The sequence below is a fragment of the Sitodiplosis mosellana genome, unplaced genomic scaffold (assembly GCF_009176505.1).
Source record: "Sitodiplosis mosellana isolate CC-2019 unplaced genomic scaffold, AAFC_SMos_1.0 Smas_scaffold_6226, whole genome shotgun sequence".
Classification (NCBI taxonomy): Eukaryota; Metazoa; Arthropoda; class Insecta; order Diptera; family Cecidomyiidae; genus Sitodiplosis; species Sitodiplosis mosellana.
The window spans coordinates 14,166,974-14,190,094 of NW_022601467.1; the positions used below are offsets into that span (position 1 = coordinate 14,166,974).

Genomic DNA, 23,121 nt, shown 5'->3' on the forward strand with positions numbered 1-23,121 from the left:
TTTTTTTTTGCTCCAAATCCATTCGCATGTTTTTCTGTCGAATTGTTCAGAAGAACACACGTACACCACAAACGCACTTCAACACCATAAAATAGCCAACTTTAATGATGATGATTAAGAGGCAGTCTATTTCCAATTATTTTGTTTTCACATTGATGGCCTCGTTTTTTTTCCTTGTTACGTCCAATAGAGAGAGAAAAATTGGGAAGAAATTGTTGAGATTCAAATAAAAATGTCGAATTTTAGAAGAAAAGAAGAAAAAAACGAGAAAAAAACCACTTGATTTTTTTTTCTTCAAACAACCATACAACTTTACTTGCAGGCCTCCAGTGGTGTCCCCTTTCGTTAGTCAAAGGCAGACACACACCATGAGCAACACAATATTTCTGCATCATACATCCATTGGACGGCACCTGGAAGAGAAGGAACAAAGGCAATTATTCTGCATTTTTACCAACGAATTTCACTTACCTCGTACTTACCTACGGCGGAATCGAACCTCCGACCCTTTGATTACTAAACTCACACTTTAACAACTGGACCATTGCGCGGTCGAGTTAAGATGCACTCGTTTGTGCACCGACGATTGATTGAGTTTATGACGACACGCTCTCTTCTCTGTTGATGCTGCTATACGTTTGCATATTGTTTATTGTTGTTGATGCCGTCGATAGCATCGATATTCGCATTCGCACACAGTTCAAATTGACAGCAACTGTATTTGTCAAACGTCGGATTGTGCGTTATGTTTACGGTTCATTGAATTTCGAACCAATTTTTGGTTTGAATAAAAATAAATTCGCTTTTTTCAGTCTTCATTCAATATAAAGGATTTTCAGAAGAAAACAAAAACAGAACCAAGAGAAACCATTGAATCATTGATTTTTTTGGGATACTTTTGTAGTGGTTTCGTCTGGTAAAATGCAATGAACCTTTGAATATTGATCTAAGTTAAATAGTGTGCCCGTATCTGCTTGTTATTTCACAGAGACAATTACTTAATTGATGATTATTTATAGTTTACTGAGCTATAATTAAAATCGTCTGTCGTTGCCAATTGCCAATTGCCAATTGGTTTCATTTTGATTTTATTAAACTGCTGCATGCGTTTTTTTTATTTCGTAACTTAATCGTACACTTTTTGAAGTAATTTTGAGTGTTGATAAAAAAATGAATGAAATTCGCTCGATTTTCAGTGCACATTACAGCGCAGCGTGTTATCTCACTCATAGTTTGGTGATGGAAAAGAAACAATCTAAACAGCGTGAAGATTGATATGCCGATCAAACTGCTCCAATCAAAATTGTCGATATGAATTATTGCAAATTTATTTGAAGTGACACAGATGTGAAAATTTGACATTTATACGCTTTACGCGTCAGCCACTCGAGAAATGCTTGAATAGCAATTGAAACTTGAAATTAATGGTCAACTAAACGGTTCATTGGGGGGCCAAGAAATGCTTCATATTTAAGTTTCAACCACTTGAAACATTTCCTTTGAACGATGATAACATTTTCAAGACTCGACTTAATCCATACACGGTGTAATTGCCGCGTTTACACTATTCCTAATCATACACTTGAACGTCAATTGATTGGGAATCAACTTCAAAATTCAAAAGACAAAAGATGAAAAAAAATGTACAGGATACACATATCAGTTGTGTCTGTGTGACTCATACCATTGTCTGTATTTTAAGAATTTTGGCGACGTAAATTAACGTATAGATTTTTAAAATTTGATTCTGCAAAGAAATCAGGAACAATGATAAACGACTGTTACCAATGAGTACATTGAGTGCTCCGAAGCCAGATAACGATGCACAATGTATTCATGAACCCGTATATTTTGGGTAATATTCAATGAACGATGGGCTTTCGCAATCAGTTCATGTATTACGGTGAATTGATTAATAGTCAATATTGGGCCGCTTGAAATTTCGCCTTTGTGTTTTTTGAGATTTGTTCAAATAATGGATTCCAAAAATGGGTAATGGAATTTTTTTTTTTGATATATTCTGAACACATCAATTAGAAGCGTTAATTTTTTTTCGTCGAACTTTACTTAATTGTACCGATGTTTGAATGCAATTCAGATACAAATTGTTTTGCATGGTGATCGAGTTATGAAGTCGATGCAGCGTTCATTAAATTGATCAAATTATTCAAACTAATTATTCTATTACAGATTGAAACCGGTCGCAACAGCTGATGCTGAAAAGGCCTCAATTGAATACGATCCATTTGCAATGAGAACAAATAAACACCATGCAACCACGTATGCAAATTGAATGGAAATCATTTTGTGTTTCTTTTTTCGATAAATGGTAAAATCAACTCTGCAAATTATTTAATTTAGGGACCGCGATACGTTGGTTCATCTGCTGAAAGCATCTCTTGGCACAGGAATCCTAGCCATGCCATATGTATTCAAAGCATCCGGATTGTTGCCTGGTTTTCTAGCTGCGCTAATCACCTCCTTCATCTGTACACATTGCTCTTACATACTGGTGAGATTCGGAATACAATGGAATTTAACAATTTTTTTTGCTCGTCTGATGATTGATTTGCATTCGCTAGGTTAAGTGTGCGCACATTCTGTACAAACGCACGAAAACATCAACGATGTCAATTGCAGACGTTGCTGAGGTCACATTTGCTAATGGTCCCGTTGCATTGCGTTGTATGGCGCCGTTTGCACGATATTTTGTAACAATCAGTGTGTTCGTGACATATTTCGGTTCCTGTTCAGTGTATGCCGTCATGATCAGTGACAATGCCAGACAAATGTACTTTTTCCACACTGGCATCGATGTTAGTATTCGCATATGCATTTTAATGTTTATGTTGCCATTGATTCTATTGTCATGCATACGAAGTTTGAAATTTTTGGCACCGGTATCAATGTTGGCCAATTTTTGCATGGTAACCGGTTTGGGCATTACAATTTTCTACTTTGTAAAAGATTTACCGGATTTACGTGAGCGTCCAATTGTTGGCGATATCACCGCAATTCCATCATCGATTGCAATTACGATTTTTGCAATAACGGTAGCTGGCGTGGTGATGCCACTTGAAAACCAGATGAAAACACCGAAAAACTTTGTCGGTGTTTGCGGTGTGCTGAGCCGAGGAATGTTCATGGTTACAATCATGTACCTTTTGGTCGGTTTCTTGGGCTTCTGGTGTTTTGGCAATATTACTGAAGAGAATATCACCAAAAATCTTCCCGTTGATGAAATGTTCGTAAAAAGATTGATTCAGTTTTTCATCTTCAATAGTGCACTGTCTCGATGTATTCGTTTTTTTTTCACAGCAAAGCGCAAATCGTTAAAATTTCCGTGCTTTTGGCTGTCCTACTCACATTCAGCTTACAGTTGTACGTATGCGTCGAAATCGTATGGAATGCGATAAAAAATCGATTTGAAAAGAGAGAAACTTTGGCCAATTATGCACTGAGGTATTCATTTCTTTAGATTCTGACTTCAGTTTATCCTCAAAATTTTGTTACCTTCGAAAAAATGATTGTATTTTTTCGCAGAATATTCCTTGCAGGTTTATCCGTTTTATTGGCAATTTTAATGCCATCAATGGGACCGTTGATTAAATTGATCGGCGCTTTTGGCTTTTCATCGCTTGGTTTAATTTTCCCTGTGAGTTCCACATTTTCAATACTTTAATATCAACTTGAAGAATTGCTAATAATTTTTAAACTAATCACGACTTTCTATTCAAAGGTTATTATTGAGTTGGTGATATGCTGGGATACTGGATTCGGTCGTTTTAACTGGATTTTATATAAAAACATCATTTGTATCGCATTTGGTCTATTTGCTCTAATTTTCGGTACAATGTCCGCAATTGCTGAAGTCATCGAAAAATTCACATAGAGTTTTTTCGACTCCAAATTTTAACGGAAATTAGTACAAAACCACAATTATTATCACTTGATGAAAGTAAGACCAAAGAATGTAGATCATAACAAAAAAAAAATACAACACAGAACTCATAGATAAATAAAGAGCGAATTTGTATGGTTTAAGAAGAAACTACTTGAATCATCGCCTTTTGAAAACGAAACCATTTGTGATAACAAAAATCATCTGTTCCTTCAAAGAAAAAGTCATGTATCATACCAAAAAATGAATAACACTAATAAAATTAGCATATCACATTGCAAAATATCATTTTATGTTTTTTTTTAAATAAAAAAAACGTAATATCAACGAGTATATTGGTTAAATGTTGTGGTTTTATTCGTCTCTTGATAAAATATGTACAATGTAAACCAGAAGCGTGTGCCGCCTATACGCCACACAGTATGCACCTAAAGCTTGTATCAAGTGAAGTTCAGCCGGAAACTGGTTTTATATAAATAAATCACACATCACCTCGGTAATTCAGTGTGCAAATGGAGCTTTAAAACCGACGATTAAAGCGTTTTACTCTACAATTCATTCAATTATTTTTTTTCGAAGATTTTTTTATAGATAAAACAAAAACGGTTCCTTCCCTCATATTTTTACTTCAACGCAAATTAGTCTAATATTCAAATAACAAAAATGTCGAATAGCTTACTTGCATTACCAGAAGATTTAAGAAAAATTTATGAGTAAGTATTGTTTGAAGAAATATTGAATTCAATCCATTTATTTTCAAAGGGAATATTCAAAAAACAAATATATTTGAATGGCATCGTAGACACATTGATGCCAATAAGACGCGATACGTGGAATCATTGCGAGAAGCGGTTGCTATAAAATCAGTATCATCATGGCCAAACAGCCGTTCTGATGTTGGAAAGATGATCGATTGGGTTGCTGAGAAACTAAGAGCACTTGGCGCTGATGTTCAATTGGCTGAATTGGGAAATCAAACTTTAATCGATGGCCAAACGCTTCCGTTGCCAAAAGCAATTTTAGCTACGTTGGGTAATGTATGTAGCACTGTTTTCATACCTTTCAAAATTCCAAGCAGTATTATTAAACTCATTTGATAAATTGTAGGATCCAACGAAAAAAACTGTTTGCATTTACGGCCATTTGGACGTTCAAGAAACATCGATGGATCTAATGGTCTAGTAGGCAAAGACGTATCTGCAGCTGAACTTTATGAAAGTATTGAAGATAATTTTGTTGAGTATGTGTTGTTCAAGTGTTACTTCGAATAATTCCGTGTAAAATTTAGATTCGATTTATTTTAATTATGAAATCTTTTTTTATTGAAAGAATCGGATACGATAAAAGTTGTTTGAAGAAGGCTATTTGCGAACTTGCTCGACATCCATTGCACAAAGAAGATGATGAAGAGCATTTACTGATGGACGTCATCAATTTTGTACTCACGTAAATTTTCCATTTTATTTGTATTTGTTTTACTTTTCCGCTAATAATGATAAAATTTCAGGCCAACAAAACACAATGGTTTCGCGGAACATGAAACTCATGAACGTCAAAAATATGAAGCAGCTCAAAAGATTGGCGAAAATGGTCACGATTGTGATGCAATTTACCCGGAGTGCGAGCATTCAATATTGAATAAGTTTTCTTATTTACTGACCGGATAAATATGAGTTTATAAATCATAAAAAATTTAAAATAAATAAACGAATTAACTTATGTTTAGAATAATTTTTTTTTAATGTAAACTTTTTCTTATTAAAACCAACACAATAATTTATGTTGAATATACATTTAAACGGCTCACGCCGCACATACTCCATCTGTTGACGTACTGTCAAAATTCAACATCCAACCAATTTCACCATATTGTTTAATTCGAATTTTGACGTTTTCGTCAACATATCGAAAAGTCAAATGAAAATATATATATCATCAGAAACGCTAAACTGTTTTCACAGCAAATTCTTCTCTGTGATACATTAGCTGAGTTTAGATTAAAATTGAAGGTAAATTATGTCGCAACCAACACCAGGAAGTGCTCGTGCACCAGCTGTAAATATAGAAATGTATTAATATTATGGAATTGAATGGAAAATCACTAAAATTTCTGTGTAAATTAATTAAAGAAAACTGCAACGACAGCAGTAGCAGCAGCATCATCATCATCATCGAGTGGTACAGCAGCTCCTGTTCACGTGCAAGAATTTGCCGTTCGAATTCCAAAGAACCTCAAAAAAATGCACCATGTGATGCGTTTCAATGCAACACTTAAAGTGGACTTTGCTCAATGGAAAAACGTAAAAATGGAACGTGAAAATAATATGCGAGATGCTCGAGCAATGGAAGAAGAAATGCCAAAATATGGTGCTGGTTCTGAATACAATCGTGATCAAAAAGAAGAATTTCGACGGAAAAAGTTTGGCTTTGCTCCACGTAAATATAAACAAGGTAAAATGATGATCTTATTCAACGCATCACGACAACAACAACTAAAAAATAAATTTAATTTTAATTTAAAGAAGCTCAACCATGGATTTTGAAAGTTGGTGGCAAATCGGGCAAAAAATTCCGTGGAATTCGTGAAGGTGGTGTTGGTGCTTATGCATCGTTTTATGTTTTCGCACACGCTCCCGACGGTGCTATTGAAGCGTACCCATTGAATGAATGGTATAATTTCCAGCCAATTCAACGTTACAAAGCACTTTCGGCTGAAGAAGCTGAACAAGTATTTGGCCGTCGGAATAAGGTTATGAATCACTTTTCGCTTATGATGCGACATCGTTTGAAGGGTGACGAAGAAGGACAAGATGATCCAGAAGAGGCGAAACTGAAATTGTCTGGCAAAAAGGGAAAAGAATTCAAAATTAGCGATGCCGATGATATCATGATGGTATGTTTTTTTTGTTTGAAATAACAATGTAAGTATGATGCAATATTTTTATGTTGTTGATTTGGATTTGTCGTGACAGGATTCAGACGATGACAGCGATTCGGATGTTGAAGAAAAGAAAGAGGATGAGAGTGACACAGATTCAAAGAAAAAGAAAGGTAAAAAGCAACCGCCGAAAAAGAAGAAGAAGAAGCAAGGCAGTGACGATGAAGCATTCGAAGAATCAGATGATGGTGATGAAGAAGGTCGTGAAATGGATTATATTGAATCAAGCGATTCAGATGAATCTGATCCTGAACTAGTGGTAAGGATTAAGAAAAAAAGATAAAATTTCAAATTCAAAACTGTAACAAAAACTGAAATTTCAGATGGACAAAGAAATGAAGTCAGTTGCCGAAGAAGATGGCCTGCGCAAATTGCTTAATTCGGATGAAGAATCTGAGGAGGAAAAGAGCTCAAGCGATGAATCAAGCAAAGAAGAAGAAAAGAAAAAAGATGTGAAAGAAAAAGAAACAAAAGATAAAAAGAAGTCAAAATCGAAGAAACCCAAAGATGGTGACAAAAAAGAATCGCTCACTGATTTGAGTTCAGATAGCAGTGATTCGGAGGCTGAATCAAAGAAACTACGAAAATTGAATGGTAACAGTGCGAACAATTCACGATCAGCATCACGATCGGCATCACCAAGCATAGATTTATTGACTGCCGGCCCAAGTGGATTAAAACGAAAATTACCATCCGATTTAGGATCAGGAGGTAATAGTAACGGTGCTTCTGAAAATAGCAATAGCCCAAATGTTACACCAGCCAAGAAAACGAAATACGATACACCGCCGGCATCTTTTGCTGGAGTCATCTCGAGCAATAGAGAGTATGTATTATTTTTTTACTTGTTTTAGAAAAAAAAATGAAGTTCTCTCTAGTTAATAATCACTTTTTCTCTTCCAAACAGTGACAATGGTATCACCGAAGAGGCCGTTAGACGTTATTTGATGCGTAAACCGATGACGACAACCGAACTGTTGACCAAATTCAAAAATAAGAAAACTGGCGTGTCAAGCGAAAAATTGGTTGAGACAATGACTCAAATTCTCAAGAAAATCAATCCGGTCAAACAAACCATTCAAGGAAAAATGTATCTTAGCATTAAGAATAAGTAGAAAAATGATCAACAGCAATGAAACAACGAATAAAATTTTGCGAATATTTGCTGGTTGTGCAAATGAAGCAATGTGATGTTGCATATACTAAAAAAAGCTAAATTATATTTTTGTTTGAAATAAAAAAAAACTGATGAGCGTGTAGCTTGTAGTTTAAACTCGTAAATAACGAGAGAAAAAAAGAAACAATTGTGTTTTATATCCATGACCTAATTTTATCTGTGACAAAAAAAAGAAACATATTTGTTTTTCCGAATGAAATAAAAGAAAATGGTTTTAAAATTGATTCAATTCTGTATAATTCTGAATTTCTTCACTTCTCCCATTCGTGCAAATATAATATTACCGAAAAAAGAATCAACTAAATGACATATTCTCGGTTTCAGTGCTGATTTTCTTTAGAATTGTGACTATTTCAGTAAAAATGTACAATACATCATTTCCCTTACATACATTCAACTAAAAAAAAATTGGTTTAGTTACAATTTGTCTTGCGATTTTGTTATTTTTTTTTCTTCTTTCTTTTTTTTAGTTTTTTAAATTTTTAATGCTCATTTAGTTTTTATTTAAGTTTCTCCCACATTCACTCACTTTACTAAATTATTCACTATGCTTAAAAATGTAATCCTTGTTTTAATTTATACATAATCTTTGTGTGAATCAAACGTACTTTGATTTTTTTTACAGAGATGATTATTTTTGTTTTTTTTTTCTTTACTTAGTATGGGTTCCTACAATTTGAATGAACCAATTTTTCAATATGGATACAATTATGCTGTTTATAGATTTAAATTGTAGAAATCAAAGGAAAAACTTTTCAATATTTTTATTTTTTTCCCATTTCTATAAAATGTTTTTCATTTAATCTTATACATATATGAGAGATGCTGTTTTTTTTAATTAGTGGTTTTGAAGTACGTTTGATAAATTTCAATTCACAATTGAAATCATGTGTTTTTTTTAATGTGTTTTTGTTTGTGTGTGTGTATGTGAATGATGCAAAATGAAAAAAATAAGTTGGACGGAAATATATCAACTGAAAATAATGAGAAAGAAATGAACGGAAAATTAGTCATTGTTATTCTGGTGGAGTATTTTTGTTAAATTATGATAGGTCAATTTTTGATCAATAAATCGAACATTATCGATGTCAACTTGACCAAACTGAGTATGAAACTTTGTTCAGATCACTGAGTAATTCAAAACTGTTGCACTGTGATGGTTAAAAATAAAAATGAGCATGCAAAATTATGATAAATTTTCACTAGTGCATAAAGTAAAAGACTGTCTGATTAACTGACTGTAACTAAAAGCTGAATTGCGGCTAAATAAGTCGAAAATCTCATTTTACTGAAGGCTATAACATGATCTAAACATTTTCAAAAAGTGCCTTCGTCAAAGTTGCCGGAATAAACAAAAATACTGAGCATTTTAACCACGAAAAAAATGAGATTTACGACTTTAAAGCCCGGTTTTTCAAACTTTTTATAAGCAGTGAATCCATTTTAATTTGTTTTTTTCTGTACCGTCGTGCCAAAGGGTGAGCTTCTTGAAGTGGATGGATACAAAGACGTTCGAGTTCATCGGTTAAGGCCCTCATAGTTTCCATCAGCTCACGTACTTCAGTAGCCGTAGTCTGTCTGCGTGTTACCACATTTCCGGTTGCTTGTTCCTCATTATACCGATGATTTCGCAATGCAGTCGATATGGATCTACTTAGTTGAGCGGCTAAATCATTCATATCAAATAATACATCTGAGCAATTGCGATCCATTGGTATAATATCAGCATCACCACTTGTGTTCGCGCTCCCTTGATGAATTAAACCAATTTCAATTGATAAGAATGTGATGGTTTCAGAATATAAATAGATTTACCTTCTTGAAGAGCTGGTGGGCTGATTGATGCATGACTGTCATTGGAAGCAGATTCACCGGATGGAGATTGACGATCAGTCGACATCTATACACAGAAAAAATCAACGAATAAGAAGTTTACTTTGATGTTTGTTCGCTATTTCTCGATGCAATGCATTATTATGAGCAAAACTCAAGGGAATCGAAAGAAAAACAAAACGATCGAAAGAAATTCACATCGACCAAAAAAAAAAAAAATTCGCATAAACAAAAACAAATTACAAAATTGAATCGCTTTAATTGATGCGATTGTTCAATGAATATTGTCGCTTGGTATGTGACTTTTTCATTCGTTTTTTTTCTTTCTCGTCTCTTGTTCGCATTCTAATTGATTGCGTTGTTCGTCTTGTTGGGATCTTTTGTCTGCGGGTGCTTTATTCACTCAGAAAAAAAATAAAATAAAGAAGAGTTTTTATTTTTTCTCCTCTCGTTTCGTTCACTTGCAAAAACCCCAGAAGTGCCAACAACAACCAAATTTTCTTTTTCTTCTCTTGCTCATTGACGAAAAAAAATTCACTTTTGCCTAATCGGTCAAACTCACATTTACACAGAAAAATGTTCACAATTAAACTTTTTAATCGAATGTTTCAATTCAAAAAGTCTTTGCTTCAATTTTGCGAGTAAAACAGTTCAATTTTTTTTAATGCTTAAACACACAACACTTGAAACAATTTAGAATTTTTACTTGTATCGTCGTCGTTTTGCGGCAGACGTATTCGTATTGGCGGACACTAATCTATTATTTCTTTGTGAATTGTTGTTTTTTTCCTATTCGCTGTGCACAGCTTGTGTGCGTCCCTCTCTTGCTCGCTTTGTCTAAGCATACGCTTCATATATTTCTATTTCATTTTGCTTGAATATAACATTTCAAAGAATTTTTAGTTGCTGTATTTTGATTTCGCCGTAAAATTTGATATTGCCCTCTCGCTTGAACACATTTGTCAAGCGTATTCATTGCATTTAGATTATTATTCATATGGTGAAAATACGAATGACGTATTGCCAGATGATAATGCTACTGGAGCAACAGTTAGGGCGATTTTCTACAAAATTCTATTCAAATTGATTTGATGGACACAAAAGAATCGAGTCAAATGATTTCATACAATTTATTTGTGGAAATTTCGTTAGGAATTTTTTTTTTGGATTTATTGATGTACAATTTCAAACTGAATGACAAACAGCACCATTTTTACAGATCATTTCATGTTAGGAAGAATAAATATTTTCCGCATATTTTCAGTGCCTCATCAAAATTACATTTCTAATTACAATTACAACTAAATCAATTGAACTTTTCCATCTAACAATAAATCACAGAGAATGGCACAAAAGATGTGAATGAAAAAGAAACGAAGGATACAATAAAGTCGAAATCGAAAAAACCCAAAGATGGCAACAAAAAAGAATCGCTCACTGATTTGAGTTCAGATAGTAGTGATTCGGAGGCAGAATCAAAGAATATGGTTGTTATTCTATGGTGCAGTTCAAAATAAAAATGAGCATGCCAAATGATTATACATTTTCACTAGTGTATAGAGTAAATGACTGACTGATCAACTGATTGTAACTAAAATCTGAATTGCAGCTAATTAAGCCGGAAATCTCATTTTACTGAAGGCTATAACTTGATCTAAGCATTTTCAAAAAGTGTCTTTGGCCAAGTTGTAAATCTTGCCGAAATAAACAGCAATACTGAACATTTTAGCCACTGAAAAATGAGTTTTTCGACTTTGAAGCCCGGTTTTTTAGACTTTTTATAAGTAGTGAATCGATTTTAATTTGTTTTTTTCTGTACCGTCGTGCCAAGGTTGAATCTTCCGATGGATGTTTACAAACTTCTGCGAGTGCATTGGCCAATGTTCTCATATCTTCAATCATCACATGTACTTGGGTAGCCGCGTTCTGTCCAAGTGTCACCACACTTCCGATTGATTGTTCCCCATTATCCCGATTATTTGGCAATGTAGTCGATATGAATCCAATTAGTCGACCGGCTAAATTATTTTTATCACATAATACACCGCGGCATTTGCATGGGGCGCACAACCGTTGCATCCGCTGGTGTTGGTTGATTTGCTTGAGCATGCATTGGCCCCTGTACATTTGGATTTATTTGATTGGCTTGCTGTTGTTGTTGTTGTTGCTGCTGCTGCTGTTGCTGCGCTTGCTGCTGCTATTTAATGATTTAAAAAGTTAATTTTTTTTTTAATTTGATACGAATGTAATGAAAACTAATATGTACCTGTCTCTGTTGTACCAAACTACCGCCACTCATCATTGGATTGCCAATGTTGTTAACATTCATTTGATTTGCTTGTCCAGCAGCGGCTTGAATTTGTGCCGGATTTACATTTCGCATACGCAACAATTGCTGTTGTCGTTGCTGAATATTAAATGGTAATCCACTCATATTTGCTGGTTGTGGATTATTACCAGTGTTCATAAACGAAGTCGGATGTCGTGAACGTAGCATCATTGACAGTGCCTGTTTTGATGGGTTATTCATTTGCGGTCGTTCGAATCGATTCATTCCAGCAGTTTGATTAAAGAATTGTTGTGATGGTTGTGATGTATTTGCAGGTTGATTTTGAGCTGATGTTCCTTGCATTTGGTTCATTTGATTGAAATTCCATTGCTGTTGTTGTTGCGGCGTTTGTTGTGGTTGTTGTGGTGTCTGTTGTCCAGCTATTTGCTGCGAGTGAGACATTCCCTGTGATTGATTTATAGTTTGACCTTGATTTTGCAATGGATTATTCTGCATCGGATTGCTTTGCATCGGATTGCTTTGCATGGGATTATTTTGAATCGAGCTATTCGGTTGATTTGGTTTAATATTCGCTTCCATCTGCTGCTGCTGCTGCTGCTGCTGTTGTTGTTGTTGTTGTTGTTGTTGTTGTTGTTGCTGCGGCTGCTGCTGTTGTTGCTGTTGTTGTTGTTGTTGTTGTTGTTGCAGTTGCTGCTGTTGAGCCAATTGAAGCTGTTGTTGACGTTGAGCTTGAGTAAGCTGCTGCAAATTGGGCTGAGGTTGTGGTTGCGGTTGTGGATTAGCCGCTTGATTCACTTGATTTACTTGCTGTTGTGCCATAACACCACCTGAAAAAGACAAGAAAAATCAGTTTTTTCTTCAATATTCTACTAAATTGTTCGATTTCATAGTAAATATGAAACAAGGACACTTACCGCTATTCATCATCGATGCCTGCATATTTCCGGAATTGAATGGCATTCCAGCGGTGCCCATATTTTGTTGAATACCAGCTTGTGCCATCATTGAACCGTTTACACTTCCAGTAACCGATGGATTTCTCATATTTGCAGCCGTCGACATATTTGGTATATTTCCAGTTTGACCAACATTTGATACATTGCTTTGAATTTGCTGCATCTATTTACGAAAATATTTGAAAAAAAAAACATTGTTATTTCATTGAAATACGAAAAAAAACAATTTTTATTTCTATTCACCTGTTGTTGCTGTTGATTTGCCTGTATTTGATGGAATTGTTGTTGTACATTTGGGTTCATTTGATTCTGAAAATACAAAAAATCAACAATTGTAATTAGAATTGAAAAAAACTGCAAATTCACATATAATTTTATATTATTGAGTACACATCAACTCACCTGCATATTCATTTGCAATTGGTTAATATTTTGTGAATTCATCTGAGCATTGTTATTCATCTGGTTCATTTGGCTATTCATTTGATTACCCATTTGATTACCCATCTGGTTGACCATATTCATTTGATTTGGTTGCTGTTGATTTTGTGTTTGGCCCATTGTTTGTTGAAGTGATTGTTGCATTGATTGTTGTGGATTTATCATTTGATTTGGATTTTGTGTTTGCTGCTGCTGTTGTGCAACCACTTGCTGTTGTTGTACTTGCTGTTGCTATAGGAATTATATATAGTTTTAATAAAGTGATAAGACATATCTCATTGTCAAGAGTCATTGACATTGCATACCTGCTGCTGCTGTTGCTGTTGCTGTTGCTGTTGCTGCATCATAAATGCAAACTGTTGTTGTGTATTTGTCTGTTGGTTAGGCATTTGTTTGCCTGGATTATTTCCGGTATCCATTGGAACGATGCCCGGTACAACCTGATTCATATTGCCTTTGGCTGGTATTGGGAATCCAGATTGTTGTTGATTTTGCTGAATAAATTGTTGCACTTGTTCGGATTGTTGATTTTGCATTTGTTGCTGTGCCTATAAAAACATTTAATAAATTAATTATTCGAATATTTAAACCAATAGAAATGAATTCATTGACAAGAAATCTGTTAAAACTTACCTGCATCTGTGCTGCTGCAGCAACTGCTGCAGCTGCGGCGGCGGCAGCAGCAGCAGCAGCCTTCGTTGGTTTCTTTTGGCGTTTGCCTTGCGGTGGTGCCATCACTTGTTGTTGGGCTTGAACATTTGGAATGCTTGGCGATTGTTCAATTGATGATGGTGGATCAATCTTTGGAATATCCTGAAAAAATCAAACAATTATTTAAAGTAATCTTTAGAAATTACAGAAATTAATAAAATATATATACCATTGGAACAGAAGCCATTGAAGTGCTTGGCATATTGTTCATATTCATAACAAGATTTGTGTCATCTTGCGGTAAAGTAGGTGTCGGTTCTTTCATATTTATCACTAACGGTTCATAGAAGAATGTTCGTGGTTTGGCTAAATTGTGCGTATGATATTTGAGTAAATCATGTCCTCTTTCATATTTCATAGGCCTTCGTTCCATTTTAACAGCACCAAACCAAGCCCATGAAAGAGGTGCCGGATTTTTGCTATTCCCTTCAATCAAATCCCATGTATTTATTTTATGTTTTTCAGTTGCACGTAATCCAGGCACTCGATCGATTAAATCAATACCAGGATATTGACTTTTTTCATTCGATTCAACTGCAATTATGTGACGTGGCATTCGTATAATGGGCAACAGCTGACGCACAGTTTGCTTTGTACGTGATGCTTTCTCACCAATTTCCTTACGAAGTCTTTTCGCCAAATTCATAAATGGTTTATTGTTGTCATCGCGTTCGTATGGATCATGAGCTAATAAAGCGTGAATTACCGTTGTTAACATATCATAAACGGTACCATACAGTGATCTATTTGGAATTTGAAGATTTTTTTTTTGTTATTTCAATATTTTTTCTGTGCATATTATTGAAGAAAAAACACTGAATACTCACGTATTTGTTTGAAAATCAATGACACCATTGCACATGAGTTGCGTCAAAAGAACTGACCAGTCTGTTGTAATCGCTTGACTGCGATAGATTCCATCGAATAAAGTTCCAACGAGTGATAATCTCAAATCTAATGCCTCAATCATTTCAGGCTTTGCTTCAGGATGCGCCAGATAATTGATATCCACCTTCTGTTAAATAAAATCAAAGTTTAAATATCTTTCTTTTATTTAACTCAATAAAAACTTCCATTGTGCACTTACTTCTTGTGCACTTTTAACAAAATGCACCAATTGTTTATGCAAAGATGATAGCAAAACATCACGTTGATCTTCGTGTCCTTTCAAGCAATTCAAAAGTAAATTGAAGAATTCTCTATATGCCAGCTTGGCCGGTTGTGGATAGAAAAATTCATCTTCACTGTCATCACCTTGTTGTTCATCTTTGTTTTCACTATTTTCAGAACAAATCGTATTTAGTTTGAAAATTGGCATTTGTACTCCATGCTATAAAAAAAATTACCTCTTATTATCATTTTCATCATCTTCATCACTATCTTCTTCGTCCTCTTCATCGCCGCTATCCTCATCGCTTTCATCTTCCTCTTCAACGTGTCGATAAACATTGAAATAATTCATTTTCTCCATCAGTTGACCGGCTACTTTGATTATTCGTGCTTGTACGCTGCCTGGCAATTTTGATAGCAATGGAATCACACACCATATTCCGGGGCCATGCTCTGGAACTGTTGGTCGTTCATTTTTCAATGGTTTTATTTCACCTGGTTTTGCTTTCTTTGTTGGTTTTCTGGAAAATAACAAAATATGTGCGTTAGTAATAATTGAAACTTTTCATTATTCTAATTTCGATAAAACAGGTGCACTTACTTGGGTTTCTTCTGTTTTGGTGTATAGTAGATTTCAACAGCTGATCGTGCAACAGCATCCAAATATTTATTAGTTTCAGAGACGGTGTTACTTGATTGTTTGTGCATAAGTTGTAGGTTTATACTCAATATTGGCATATTCCATCGATCCAAAATCTGAAAGAATCTTTGAATCGTTGTGCTTTGATCCATCGAATGCAATTCTGATGCTTCAATGTCTGGGAAGCAGATTAGTTGTAATAATCTTTGTGCTTGCTTTGATGTTAACAATGGATCGATTAACATGCCATTTTGGCAAAGATCATCGGCATTTTGTAAGATTCGTTCCAATACCCATTCTTGGTATGCAATTTGTTTTAGCACGTATTCAGCAAATTCCGATAAACTTATTGGCGTCTCTTGACTGCATAGAGGAAAATTATTTAGTTAAAAATGATATTCAACCAAAAGAAATCATTTTTTATGTACTCACGTTGTGTCTTGCATGGAAACATCTTCATCATTTGCATTTGTACCCAATTCACTGGTGCCAAGTATGTGACTAATATCAATTGAACCCGTTTTTGTTGCTGGTTGACTGGAAGTTTGACTTGAGGACGGTGTCGTGTCTAAATATTTGAGAATAAAAATGTCTCTAGTTAGTTTCCACCCTCTTTCATGATGAAGGATTAATTTTCAAAAAAGATACTTACTTGCGCTCGTGTTTCGATTGCCTCGTTTTTTTGAAGCCGGTTGCTTTTGATTTTCTGGATTCATTGCATCTCCAACCACTAAGATGCCTTTTAAAACAGCTAAAACTGGTCCAACAGCCAGATTTTTATGAGTCGCTGCCAATAAATGCCGATCACAACTGAATTTTATATTTAACTGAGGTCCTGGAATTTTTATTGGGCATTCTATCACAGGCATTCCATATAACGATGGTATGGGCAATTCAACAGCTTTACAAAGTCGAAACAGTAGATGACACGATAATCGAGCACCAGCTTCGGCTCCTGCCGATATTTCACGTCCACCTTTGCATGCATTTACCAAAGCCGGCAATGCAACATAAAAGATGAACTTTTCAAGCGAAAAACAACGACGCGCTGTAATCACATACAAGTAGAATTAGATTATTTAGACAAAAAATTGAGATTTTGAAATTGAATTAATTTATGCAAATCACACTCACCAACTAAAATCGAAACAAACACCGCCAAAGAATTGTGAATGGCAACTCTTTGTATGTCAATGTGTTCGGGTATATGTGCATAAAATCCATCATTGCTTGATCCGCATAATGCTATAAATGCGCCAAGCCATTCAGAACTAAGCGAATTACAATGTGCTGTGAATTCAGCGCACATGATTGAAATATCATTCAATCGATCGTTATCTGTTTCGCGACTGATTGCAATCAGTGCATTGCATACAAAACTATAACGATTTTCCAAACTTTCATTTAGTATTCGTCCCCATGTTGGATCAATTTTACCACCACGCGGTGGATTCACAAATATTTCCATCATAAACGCTTGATTGTAATAACAATCAGCTGGCATTGGTTGAACCGCAGCAGCAACCATTTGTTTGACTTTGGCATAAATATTAAAGAATGTTTCACTTGCCGGTGGTTTTGATTTGAGTAATGAACACGATGAATACAGATCGAGTAAATAAGTTAAAATACATCGTTCAGCCGATGCACATTCACTTGGATTTGTCACATGCTTAACCGTACGACACAATCCCTCGAATATTGGCAGTACTTGATCATAAGACACTGAAACATCGGAAGAAATCATTTTGATTAGTCAATGTTAAATGCAATGAAGGAAAAGTAAAAAAAAACAAACAAACAATAACTCACATAAAAGGCATCGATGGTATCGTCGCAGCACACCCACCACATACAAGCTCAACGATGTCGTATACGTTTTCACAAAACTTGAATTCATTTCAACGAGCTGAGATTCAACTTGAGGCAGTTTTTTCATGATCGATATACACAAATCGATTAGTCCATAAATATTGTTGCAGGCTTCCATTAAATCAAATAAATATGCGACATGCTCTTGCACGGGTAAATAATTATACGATCCACTCGCAAAGCTGCCAAGCATTTCAAGAATGGTTGCTGAACATTGCCACGTTACCATATGCTGATCAAAGTAGGTCATCGATTGGAATCGGGTCATTGTCGCCTCGAGATTACATTCCGTACGTGATTGTTTCTTTACTATACCACCCTCATTCATATCCATACTGAATTTCTTTGAATACAGCTTACTAATCTCTGTGAAACGAAAATAATTTGTTTTTTTTTTGTTGTTCAATAATAGAAATTTGAATCAATTTTGAATATATTTTATTCACATACCTTTTGCCATCTTTTTAACGGCATGCTTCTTTTCGTCACGTTCTTTACCAACACCAAATAATAATATGTAACGTTGATTGCAGTCATGTTGTGCAATTGTATCGCCTTGATACAGAGGAAAGTGTGTGGTGTACAAATAATGCCTCGATATTTTCGGTTGATCATCGTCTTCTTCGTCAGCAATATCCGAATTGGAACTGAGAAAAAAACAGCAATATGAAATGAAGCTCAAAAAACGTTCAAAGCAAATGTTTGAACAATTTAAAAACGCGTTAACTTACTCGTTATTTGTGTTTGGTTCAATTTTCGGGCTATCTGTAGCATCCATTAAGTCTTGTTGATCATTTTTGATATTCTGTAGAATTTTATCCAAATCATCATCTACATTGCTATCATCCAGCTCTTCGATTTTCGGCTTAAATTCCATGGGCGGCAGAATGTCATCACCGACACGTGAAGCTGGTGTTGTAGGTGGAAGCGTTGAAATTGTTGGCGGTGGTACAGCCATTGCATTCGAATTAACTGTCGGTGTGTTGGCTATATCATTCGAATGGATCGGCAACGTGAGCAATTCACCACGCGATATCAATGTGCACATGTAAGCATCATGCGAAAATACATCGTGACGAATCAGTTCACAGAATAAATGCACTAAATTTGTGAATTGAATCCTACTTTGATCGGTACAATTTTCTTCGAGAACAGGTGCATCATGATCTAAAAATGCCATTAAATTTCGTTGAAATATCGGTAGCCCATTATAAAAACCAACCGAATCATTTGAATCGGCATCATCAGCTGGACTTAATGAATCAACAGCCGTTATATCTGATTGCCGTTTTTCTAATAGCCATGCAACAACCATTGCACGATGTTCACCGAAGCGTTGATGCGAAACGGCCCATTCGCATAACACTTTGACGATTGGTTCATCGATTCGAGCCATGTATGTGATGCGAGTTTCTTTTACTTTGCCATTTACAAAAGTCTCCTGTAAAACAATGAAAATTTAGAAAGAAAAACCATGAATTAGTTTTCATGTCAAAACTTGTATTGAAATGTAATCATATTGTAACTCACCTGTTTCATCACTTTTTCAATTGGTTGAAATAGTTTTACGTAGAGTGATGCTAAATTATTATTATTTCCATCGAGTCGATCGAAACAGTGTGCATCTAAAATGCTCAACGTATTTAAAATGACTTCATTGATTTGTCCATCGACGGTTTTACGCAACCATTTATCGGCAACCCAACGTTTTTCGGAATGTTTAGATCGTTCGACAATTTGTTGTTCAACTTCACGTAAACGTTTTCGAATTAAATCATTTTGTCGTCGATTATACGATGGCATTGGTAACTGTGATGGTAAAACTGGCATATATTCCAATGGTCCACCAGCCAATGGTGTTATCGAATCACGTTCTTTCCCGGATAAACCGCACCATACTAAAGCACCTGGACACCGTAGTGTAATTGCTTGAATCATTGCACTCAATTCCATAATAACCGGTCGATGATGTTCGCACAGTAAAAAGTCACGTAACATTGTTTCCATGAATTGTGACGATGGTTTTTGTCGATGCTTAATAACGCCTAGCGATTGGCTTTTTGATGAAATGGCTTGCGAAACAGGTTGAACGGCACTCGCACCAATTGGCATGATTGATGTCGCATTTAACGAAACTGATGGAGGCGAAGCAGTTGGTGGTGAAACAGTTGGTGGTGTTTGCGATGATGATAGTTGCTTTGATGCGGGCGATGTTGATGATGATGAATACGGACGTGCACCAAAACTTTTTCGATCTGGATTTGTATTTGGTCTGGTTGGCAAATAATTTGAACCGAGTAAACTTTTTGTTGATAACACATCTTCAGGGCTATCCAATGATGCGGTACTCGGTGATGGTGGTGCTGATAATGGTGGAGGTGTTGGTGGATCCATTTTTATTTTTTTATAACGTGTACTGCCACGAGTTGGAAGTGGTGCACGAATTTCAGGCTCTTGTTTAATTTTTAAACCAACTTCTAGGCGATTCGTTATATTTGCATCACAACACGATGTTGAAGACGTTTGTGGTGGTGGTTTTTTCATGTTAACAGTAATTGCATCCTCTTCGGTAACATAGTGTAACATAAAACCAATCTTTTTACACACTAAATAGGCTAGGCGTCGTGATAAACGTTCGGATTCAACAATGTATGGTAAACACAGTAAAATGAACGGCATAAATAGCTTTAAGAATCCATCATCACTGAATTTATTTCGCATACGATCGAGAAGTTCAAGTGCCCATTGCAAGAATTCATGACGATCAAGTAGACTTTCTTCGCACATTGCTCGACACAATCGTGTACAATATTTCCAGTGTCTGAGAATTGTAGCAAAATCTTCGACGGGATTTAAACTGCCCGGTGTTGTTGGTATGGCTGGTGTGATGAATGTGTGATTACTTGAACTGCTACTACTGCTACTGCTGCTGCTATTACTGCTAGCACTTGTCGCACTCACATTTGGCGTTTCACGTCCACTTGACGAGAAATTCGAAAAATGTGTGATACCTGTTGTGGGTGATTCAAAACTTATGTGTTGTTGCGATTGAAATGGCTGATTGGTATTTGGTTTACCGCTCAGTGATGCCTTTGACGGTTGATTTGGCCGATATGCAGGTAAAACGTTTGTTGATGGGCTCGTTGACGCTTGTGGCATAATATTTTTGGTTTCACCATCTTCAGAGTTGGCGGATTGATTTGAATTTTCGGCTGCCTTTTCAATGAGCCGTTGTTTTGCTCGTTTTTTGGCACGTTTTGCAAGTATATCGGCGATTATTTGACTAATTGAAGGCAGGCCATGTCGCTTTCTCATTGCCAATCGTTTACGCACCAATTTTGATCCACTACGATCCTTTGTATCAACACTGTTTGCATCTTCTGATCCTGTTTTGGATGTTGATGCCACTCCAGATATATCAGTAGGATTGGTCGCTATATCTGGATTTGTGTTTCCATCACTTGTACTTGGTTGCTGTTGTTGTTGTTGCTGCTGTTGTTGAACAAGTGCCGATTCACGTTTAATTCGTGAAGCTTTCATTCGAGCCACTCGTAGTGTATGCTTTGCCCGTTTTGCCGGCGGTGGTCCCAACATTGATGCTTTTCGCTTTGTTAATTTCAATTCACGAAATCGAATGTCTTTCATAAGGGAACGGTTTAGCACTTTTTCACGTAAACTCTTCACCTTTGTCGATTTACCATCGGGTGATGATTTTTCTTTACCGATCATCGCACTTTTGTCTTTTGTACACTTTGTTGGCGTTAAATGTTTATCGATCGAGCATCGATTACATTTTACATTCGATGTTGATGGTCCACTTGTAATAGCCGCTTGTTGTGTATTTATCGCTTTTGGATTTTTCTCCAATGTATAATGTTCGACAAGCTTTTGTGACAAATCCTTCATGACACGTATCACGGTTGCAGTCCAATCTTTGGTGTCCGATGGCTGGGATACGGAACCATTTGTCTTAACCGAAAAAGATGGAAAACTGTTTGGTCGTGGAGCATCAGACAACAAAGGACCAGTTTTATGTTGGATTCATGCAATCGAAGGCTATAAATCGCTGGGCATTCCACTTCCCGTTAACATAAAGTTTGTGTTTGAAGGAATGGAGGAGTGTGGTAGCATGGGTTTGAAAGAAGTTTTGCTAGCTCACAAAGATGATTTCCTCAAAAGTGTTGACTATGTTTGCATTTCCGACAATTATTGGCTCGGAAAGGATAAGCCCTGTATTACATACGGTTTGCGTGGTGTTTGCTACTTTTTGGTTGAAGTTCAATGTGCGGCCAAAGATTTGCACAGTGGCGTATACGGTGGAACAGTGTAAATATTTAACTTTACTGAAATTGTTTTAAATTGGTTCAAATGCACTATTAATTGTCCAAAATTGTTCTATAGTTACGAAGGTATGGCTGACTTGGTTTATTTACTCAATTCATTGGTCGATAAAGATGGACACATTCTAGTCGATGGGATTTATAATGATGTAGCTCCGCTTCGTGAAAATGAGTCAGATACTATTCAAAACATTAGCTTCGATGTCGATGAATATCGCAGAGATATTGGATGCAATAAACTTGCTCACAAAGAGGACAAAACTAAATTGCTGATGCATCGATTCAGGTACCCATGTTTGTCAATTCATGGTATCGAAGGTGCATTCTATGAATCTGGCGCGAAAACGGTCATACCAAGTGAGGTCACTGGTAAATTCTCAATTCGCATTGTGCCAAATCAAACCACTGCTGAGGTCAATCGTTTGGTCATCGCTCACTTAAATGCCAAGTGGGCTGAACGTGGCTCAACAAACTCATTCAAAGCATACATGTTACAAGGTGGAGAACCATGGGTTGAGGATCCAAATCATCCTCATTATGAAGCTGCCAAACGGGCTACGAAACACGTCTATAAAGTCGATCCAGACATGACCTGCGAAGGTGGCAGCATTCCAGTTACATTAACTCTACAGGAAGCCACCGGTAAAAATTGTTTATTGCTCCCAGTCGGTGCTGGTGACGATGGTGCTCACAGTCAAAATGAAAAGATGAATATATTCAACTACATCGAAGGCGTAAGTTGAATGCAGTGTGATGCATTAAGTTTGGCTTTTTGAAGAGATTCAATAATTTTTTTTATATGTTTTGTTTCCTTTAGACAAAATTGCTTGGATCGTATCTTTATGAAGTTGGCCAATTGAAATAACCTCATTCAAAATGTCCAATCGCATTAAAACAACATTTACAAGAGAG

The 23,121-nt window shown here is 36.0% G+C and overlaps 6 protein-coding genes across 7 annotated transcripts; 4 read left to right on the forward strand and 2 right to left on the reverse strand.

Annotated features, from left to right (window-relative positions):
- The first annotated feature begins 4 nt into the window (after window positions 1–4).
- On the forward strand, window positions 5–4,000 carry LOC129579338 (proton-coupled amino acid transporter-like protein pathetic). Its single transcript, XM_055469352.1, has 7 exons — window positions 5–1,992; window positions 2,191–2,280; window positions 2,362–2,512; window positions 2,583–3,244; window positions 3,319–3,462; window positions 3,544–3,655; window positions 3,740–4,000. The coding sequence occupies exons 1-7, from the start codon at window positions 1,976–1,978 to the stop codon at window positions 3,890–3,892; spliced, it is 1,329 nt and encodes a 442-aa protein (XP_055325327.1). The 5' UTR covers window positions 5–1,975; the 3' UTR covers window positions 3,893–4,000.
- A 481-nt stretch (window positions 4,001–4,481) lies between these two features.
- On the forward strand, window positions 4,482–5,294 carry LOC129579341 (cytosolic non-specific dipeptidase-like). The gene is made up of 4 exons (XM_055469357.1): window positions 4,482–4,614; window positions 4,704–4,938; window positions 5,009–5,141; window positions 5,231–5,294. The coding sequence occupies exons 1-3, from the start codon at window positions 4,565–4,567 to the stop codon at window positions 5,081–5,083; spliced, it is 360 nt and encodes a 119-aa protein (XP_055325332.1). The 5' UTR covers window positions 4,482–4,564; the 3' UTR covers window positions 5,084–5,141; window positions 5,231–5,294.
- A 522-nt stretch (window positions 5,295–5,816) lies between these two features.
- LOC129579336 (general transcription factor IIF subunit 1-like) lies at window positions 5,817–8,140 on the forward strand. Its single transcript, XM_055469348.1, has 6 exons — window positions 5,817–5,956; window positions 6,031–6,352; window positions 6,424–6,794; window positions 6,874–7,098; window positions 7,163–7,665; window positions 7,747–8,140. The coding sequence occupies exons 1-6, from the start codon at window positions 5,918–5,920 to the stop codon at window positions 7,952–7,954; spliced, it is 1,668 nt and encodes a 555-aa protein (XP_055325323.1). The 5' UTR covers window positions 5,817–5,917; the 3' UTR covers window positions 7,955–8,140.
- An 88-nt stretch (window positions 8,141–8,228) lies between these two features.
- Window positions 8,229–10,652, reverse strand: LOC129579340 (uncharacterized). 2 transcript variants are annotated; one of them, XM_055469356.1, is made up of 4 exons: window positions 10,412–10,652; window positions 9,832–9,916; window positions 9,481–9,766; window positions 8,229–8,990 (listed from the first exon to the last, which is right to left on the reverse strand). In XM_055469356.1, the coding sequence occupies exons 2-4, from the start codon at window positions 9,914–9,916 to the stop codon at window positions 8,987–8,989; spliced, it is 375 nt and encodes a 124-aa protein (XP_055325331.1). In that variant the 5' UTR covers window positions 10,412–10,652; the 3' UTR covers window positions 8,229–8,986. The 2 variants fall into 2 exon arrangements, with proteins under 2 accessions (XP_055325331.1, XP_055325330.1); XM_055469355.1 differs by lacking the exon at window positions 8,229–8,990 and having other exon boundaries at window positions 8,998–9,766; window positions 10,412–10,651.
- Window positions 10,653–12,001: 1,349 nt separating this feature from the next.
- Window positions 12,002–21,775, reverse strand: LOC129579475 (mediator of RNA polymerase II transcription subunit 12-like; the record flags this gene model as incomplete). The annotated part of the gene is made up of 19 exons (XM_055469583.1): window positions 19,400–21,775; window positions 18,601–19,310; window positions 18,320–18,516; window positions 17,810–18,235; window positions 17,132–17,722; window positions 16,650–17,045; window positions 16,430–16,565; window positions 16,050–16,360; window positions 15,594–15,759; window positions 15,335–15,524; window positions 15,075–15,262; window positions 14,417–14,990; window positions 14,170–14,349; window positions 13,842–14,084; window positions 13,498–13,767; window positions 13,339–13,404; window positions 13,054–13,258; window positions 12,713–12,966; window positions 12,002–12,046 (listed from the first exon to the last, which is right to left on the reverse strand). Coding segments are annotated over exons 1-19 (7,524 nt in total), but the record flags the coding sequence as incomplete, so codon positions are not given.
- A 32-nt stretch (window positions 21,776–21,807) lies between these two features.
- LOC129579339 (cytosolic non-specific dipeptidase-like) lies at window positions 21,808–23,121 on the forward strand. Its single transcript, XM_055469354.1, has 3 exons — window positions 21,808–22,195; window positions 22,271–22,943; window positions 23,027–23,121. The coding sequence occupies exons 1-3, from the start codon at window positions 21,981–21,983 to the stop codon at window positions 23,072–23,074; spliced, it is 936 nt and encodes a 311-aa protein (XP_055325329.1). The 5' UTR covers window positions 21,808–21,980; the 3' UTR covers window positions 23,075–23,121.

Coding starts and splice junctions, on each gene's coding strand:
- LOC129579338 (XM_055469352.1), top strand. Junction 2,513..2,582: donor CACATTGCTCTTACATACTG/GTGAGATTCGGA, acceptor TGCATTCGCTAG/GTTAAGTGTGCGCACATTCT. Junction 3,656..3,739: donor CGCTTGGTTTAATTTTCCCT/GTGAGTTCCACA, acceptor TTCTATTCAAAG/GTTATTATTGAGTTGGTGAT.
- LOC129579339 (XM_055469354.1), top strand. CDS start 21,981: ATGGAGGAGTGTGGTAGCATGGGTTTGAAAGAAGTTTTGCTAGCTCAC. Junction 22,196..22,270: donor GGCGTATACGGTGGAACAGT/GTAAATATTTAA, acceptor ATTGTTCTATAG/TTACGAAGGTATGGCTGACT. Junction 22,944..23,026: donor TATTCAACTACATCGAAGGC/GTAAGTTGAATG, acceptor TGTTTCCTTTAG/ACAAAATTGCTTGGATCGTA.
- LOC129579340 (XM_055469355.1), bottom strand. CDS start 9,916: ATGTCGACTGATCGTCAATCTCCATCCGGTGAATCTGCTTCCAATGAC. Junction 9,767..9,831: donor CCCACCAGCTCTTCAAGAAG/GTAAATCTATTT, acceptor TAATTCATCAAG/GGAGCGCGAACACAAGTGGT.
- LOC129579341 (XM_055469357.1), top strand. CDS start 4,565: ATGTCGAATAGCTTACTTGCATTACCAGAAGATTTAAGAAAAATTTAT. Junction 4,615..4,703: donor GATTTAAGAAAAATTTATGA/GTAAGTATTGTT, acceptor ATGGCATCGTAG/ACACATTGATGCCAATAAGA. Junction 4,939..5,008: donor TTTTAGCTACGTTGGGTAAT/GTATGTAGCACT, acceptor GATAAATTGTAG/GATCCAACGAAAAAAACTGT.
- LOC129579336 (XM_055469348.1), top strand. CDS start 5,918: ATGTCGCAACCAACACCAGGAAGTGCTCGTGCACCAGCT. Junction 6,353..6,423: donor TCCACGTAAATATAAACAAG/GTAAAATGATGA, acceptor TTTAATTTAAAG/AAGCTCAACCATGGATTTTG. Junction 7,666..7,746: donor GTCATCTCGAGCAATAGAGA/GTATGTATTATT, acceptor TCTTCCAAACAG/TGACAATGGTATCACCGAAG.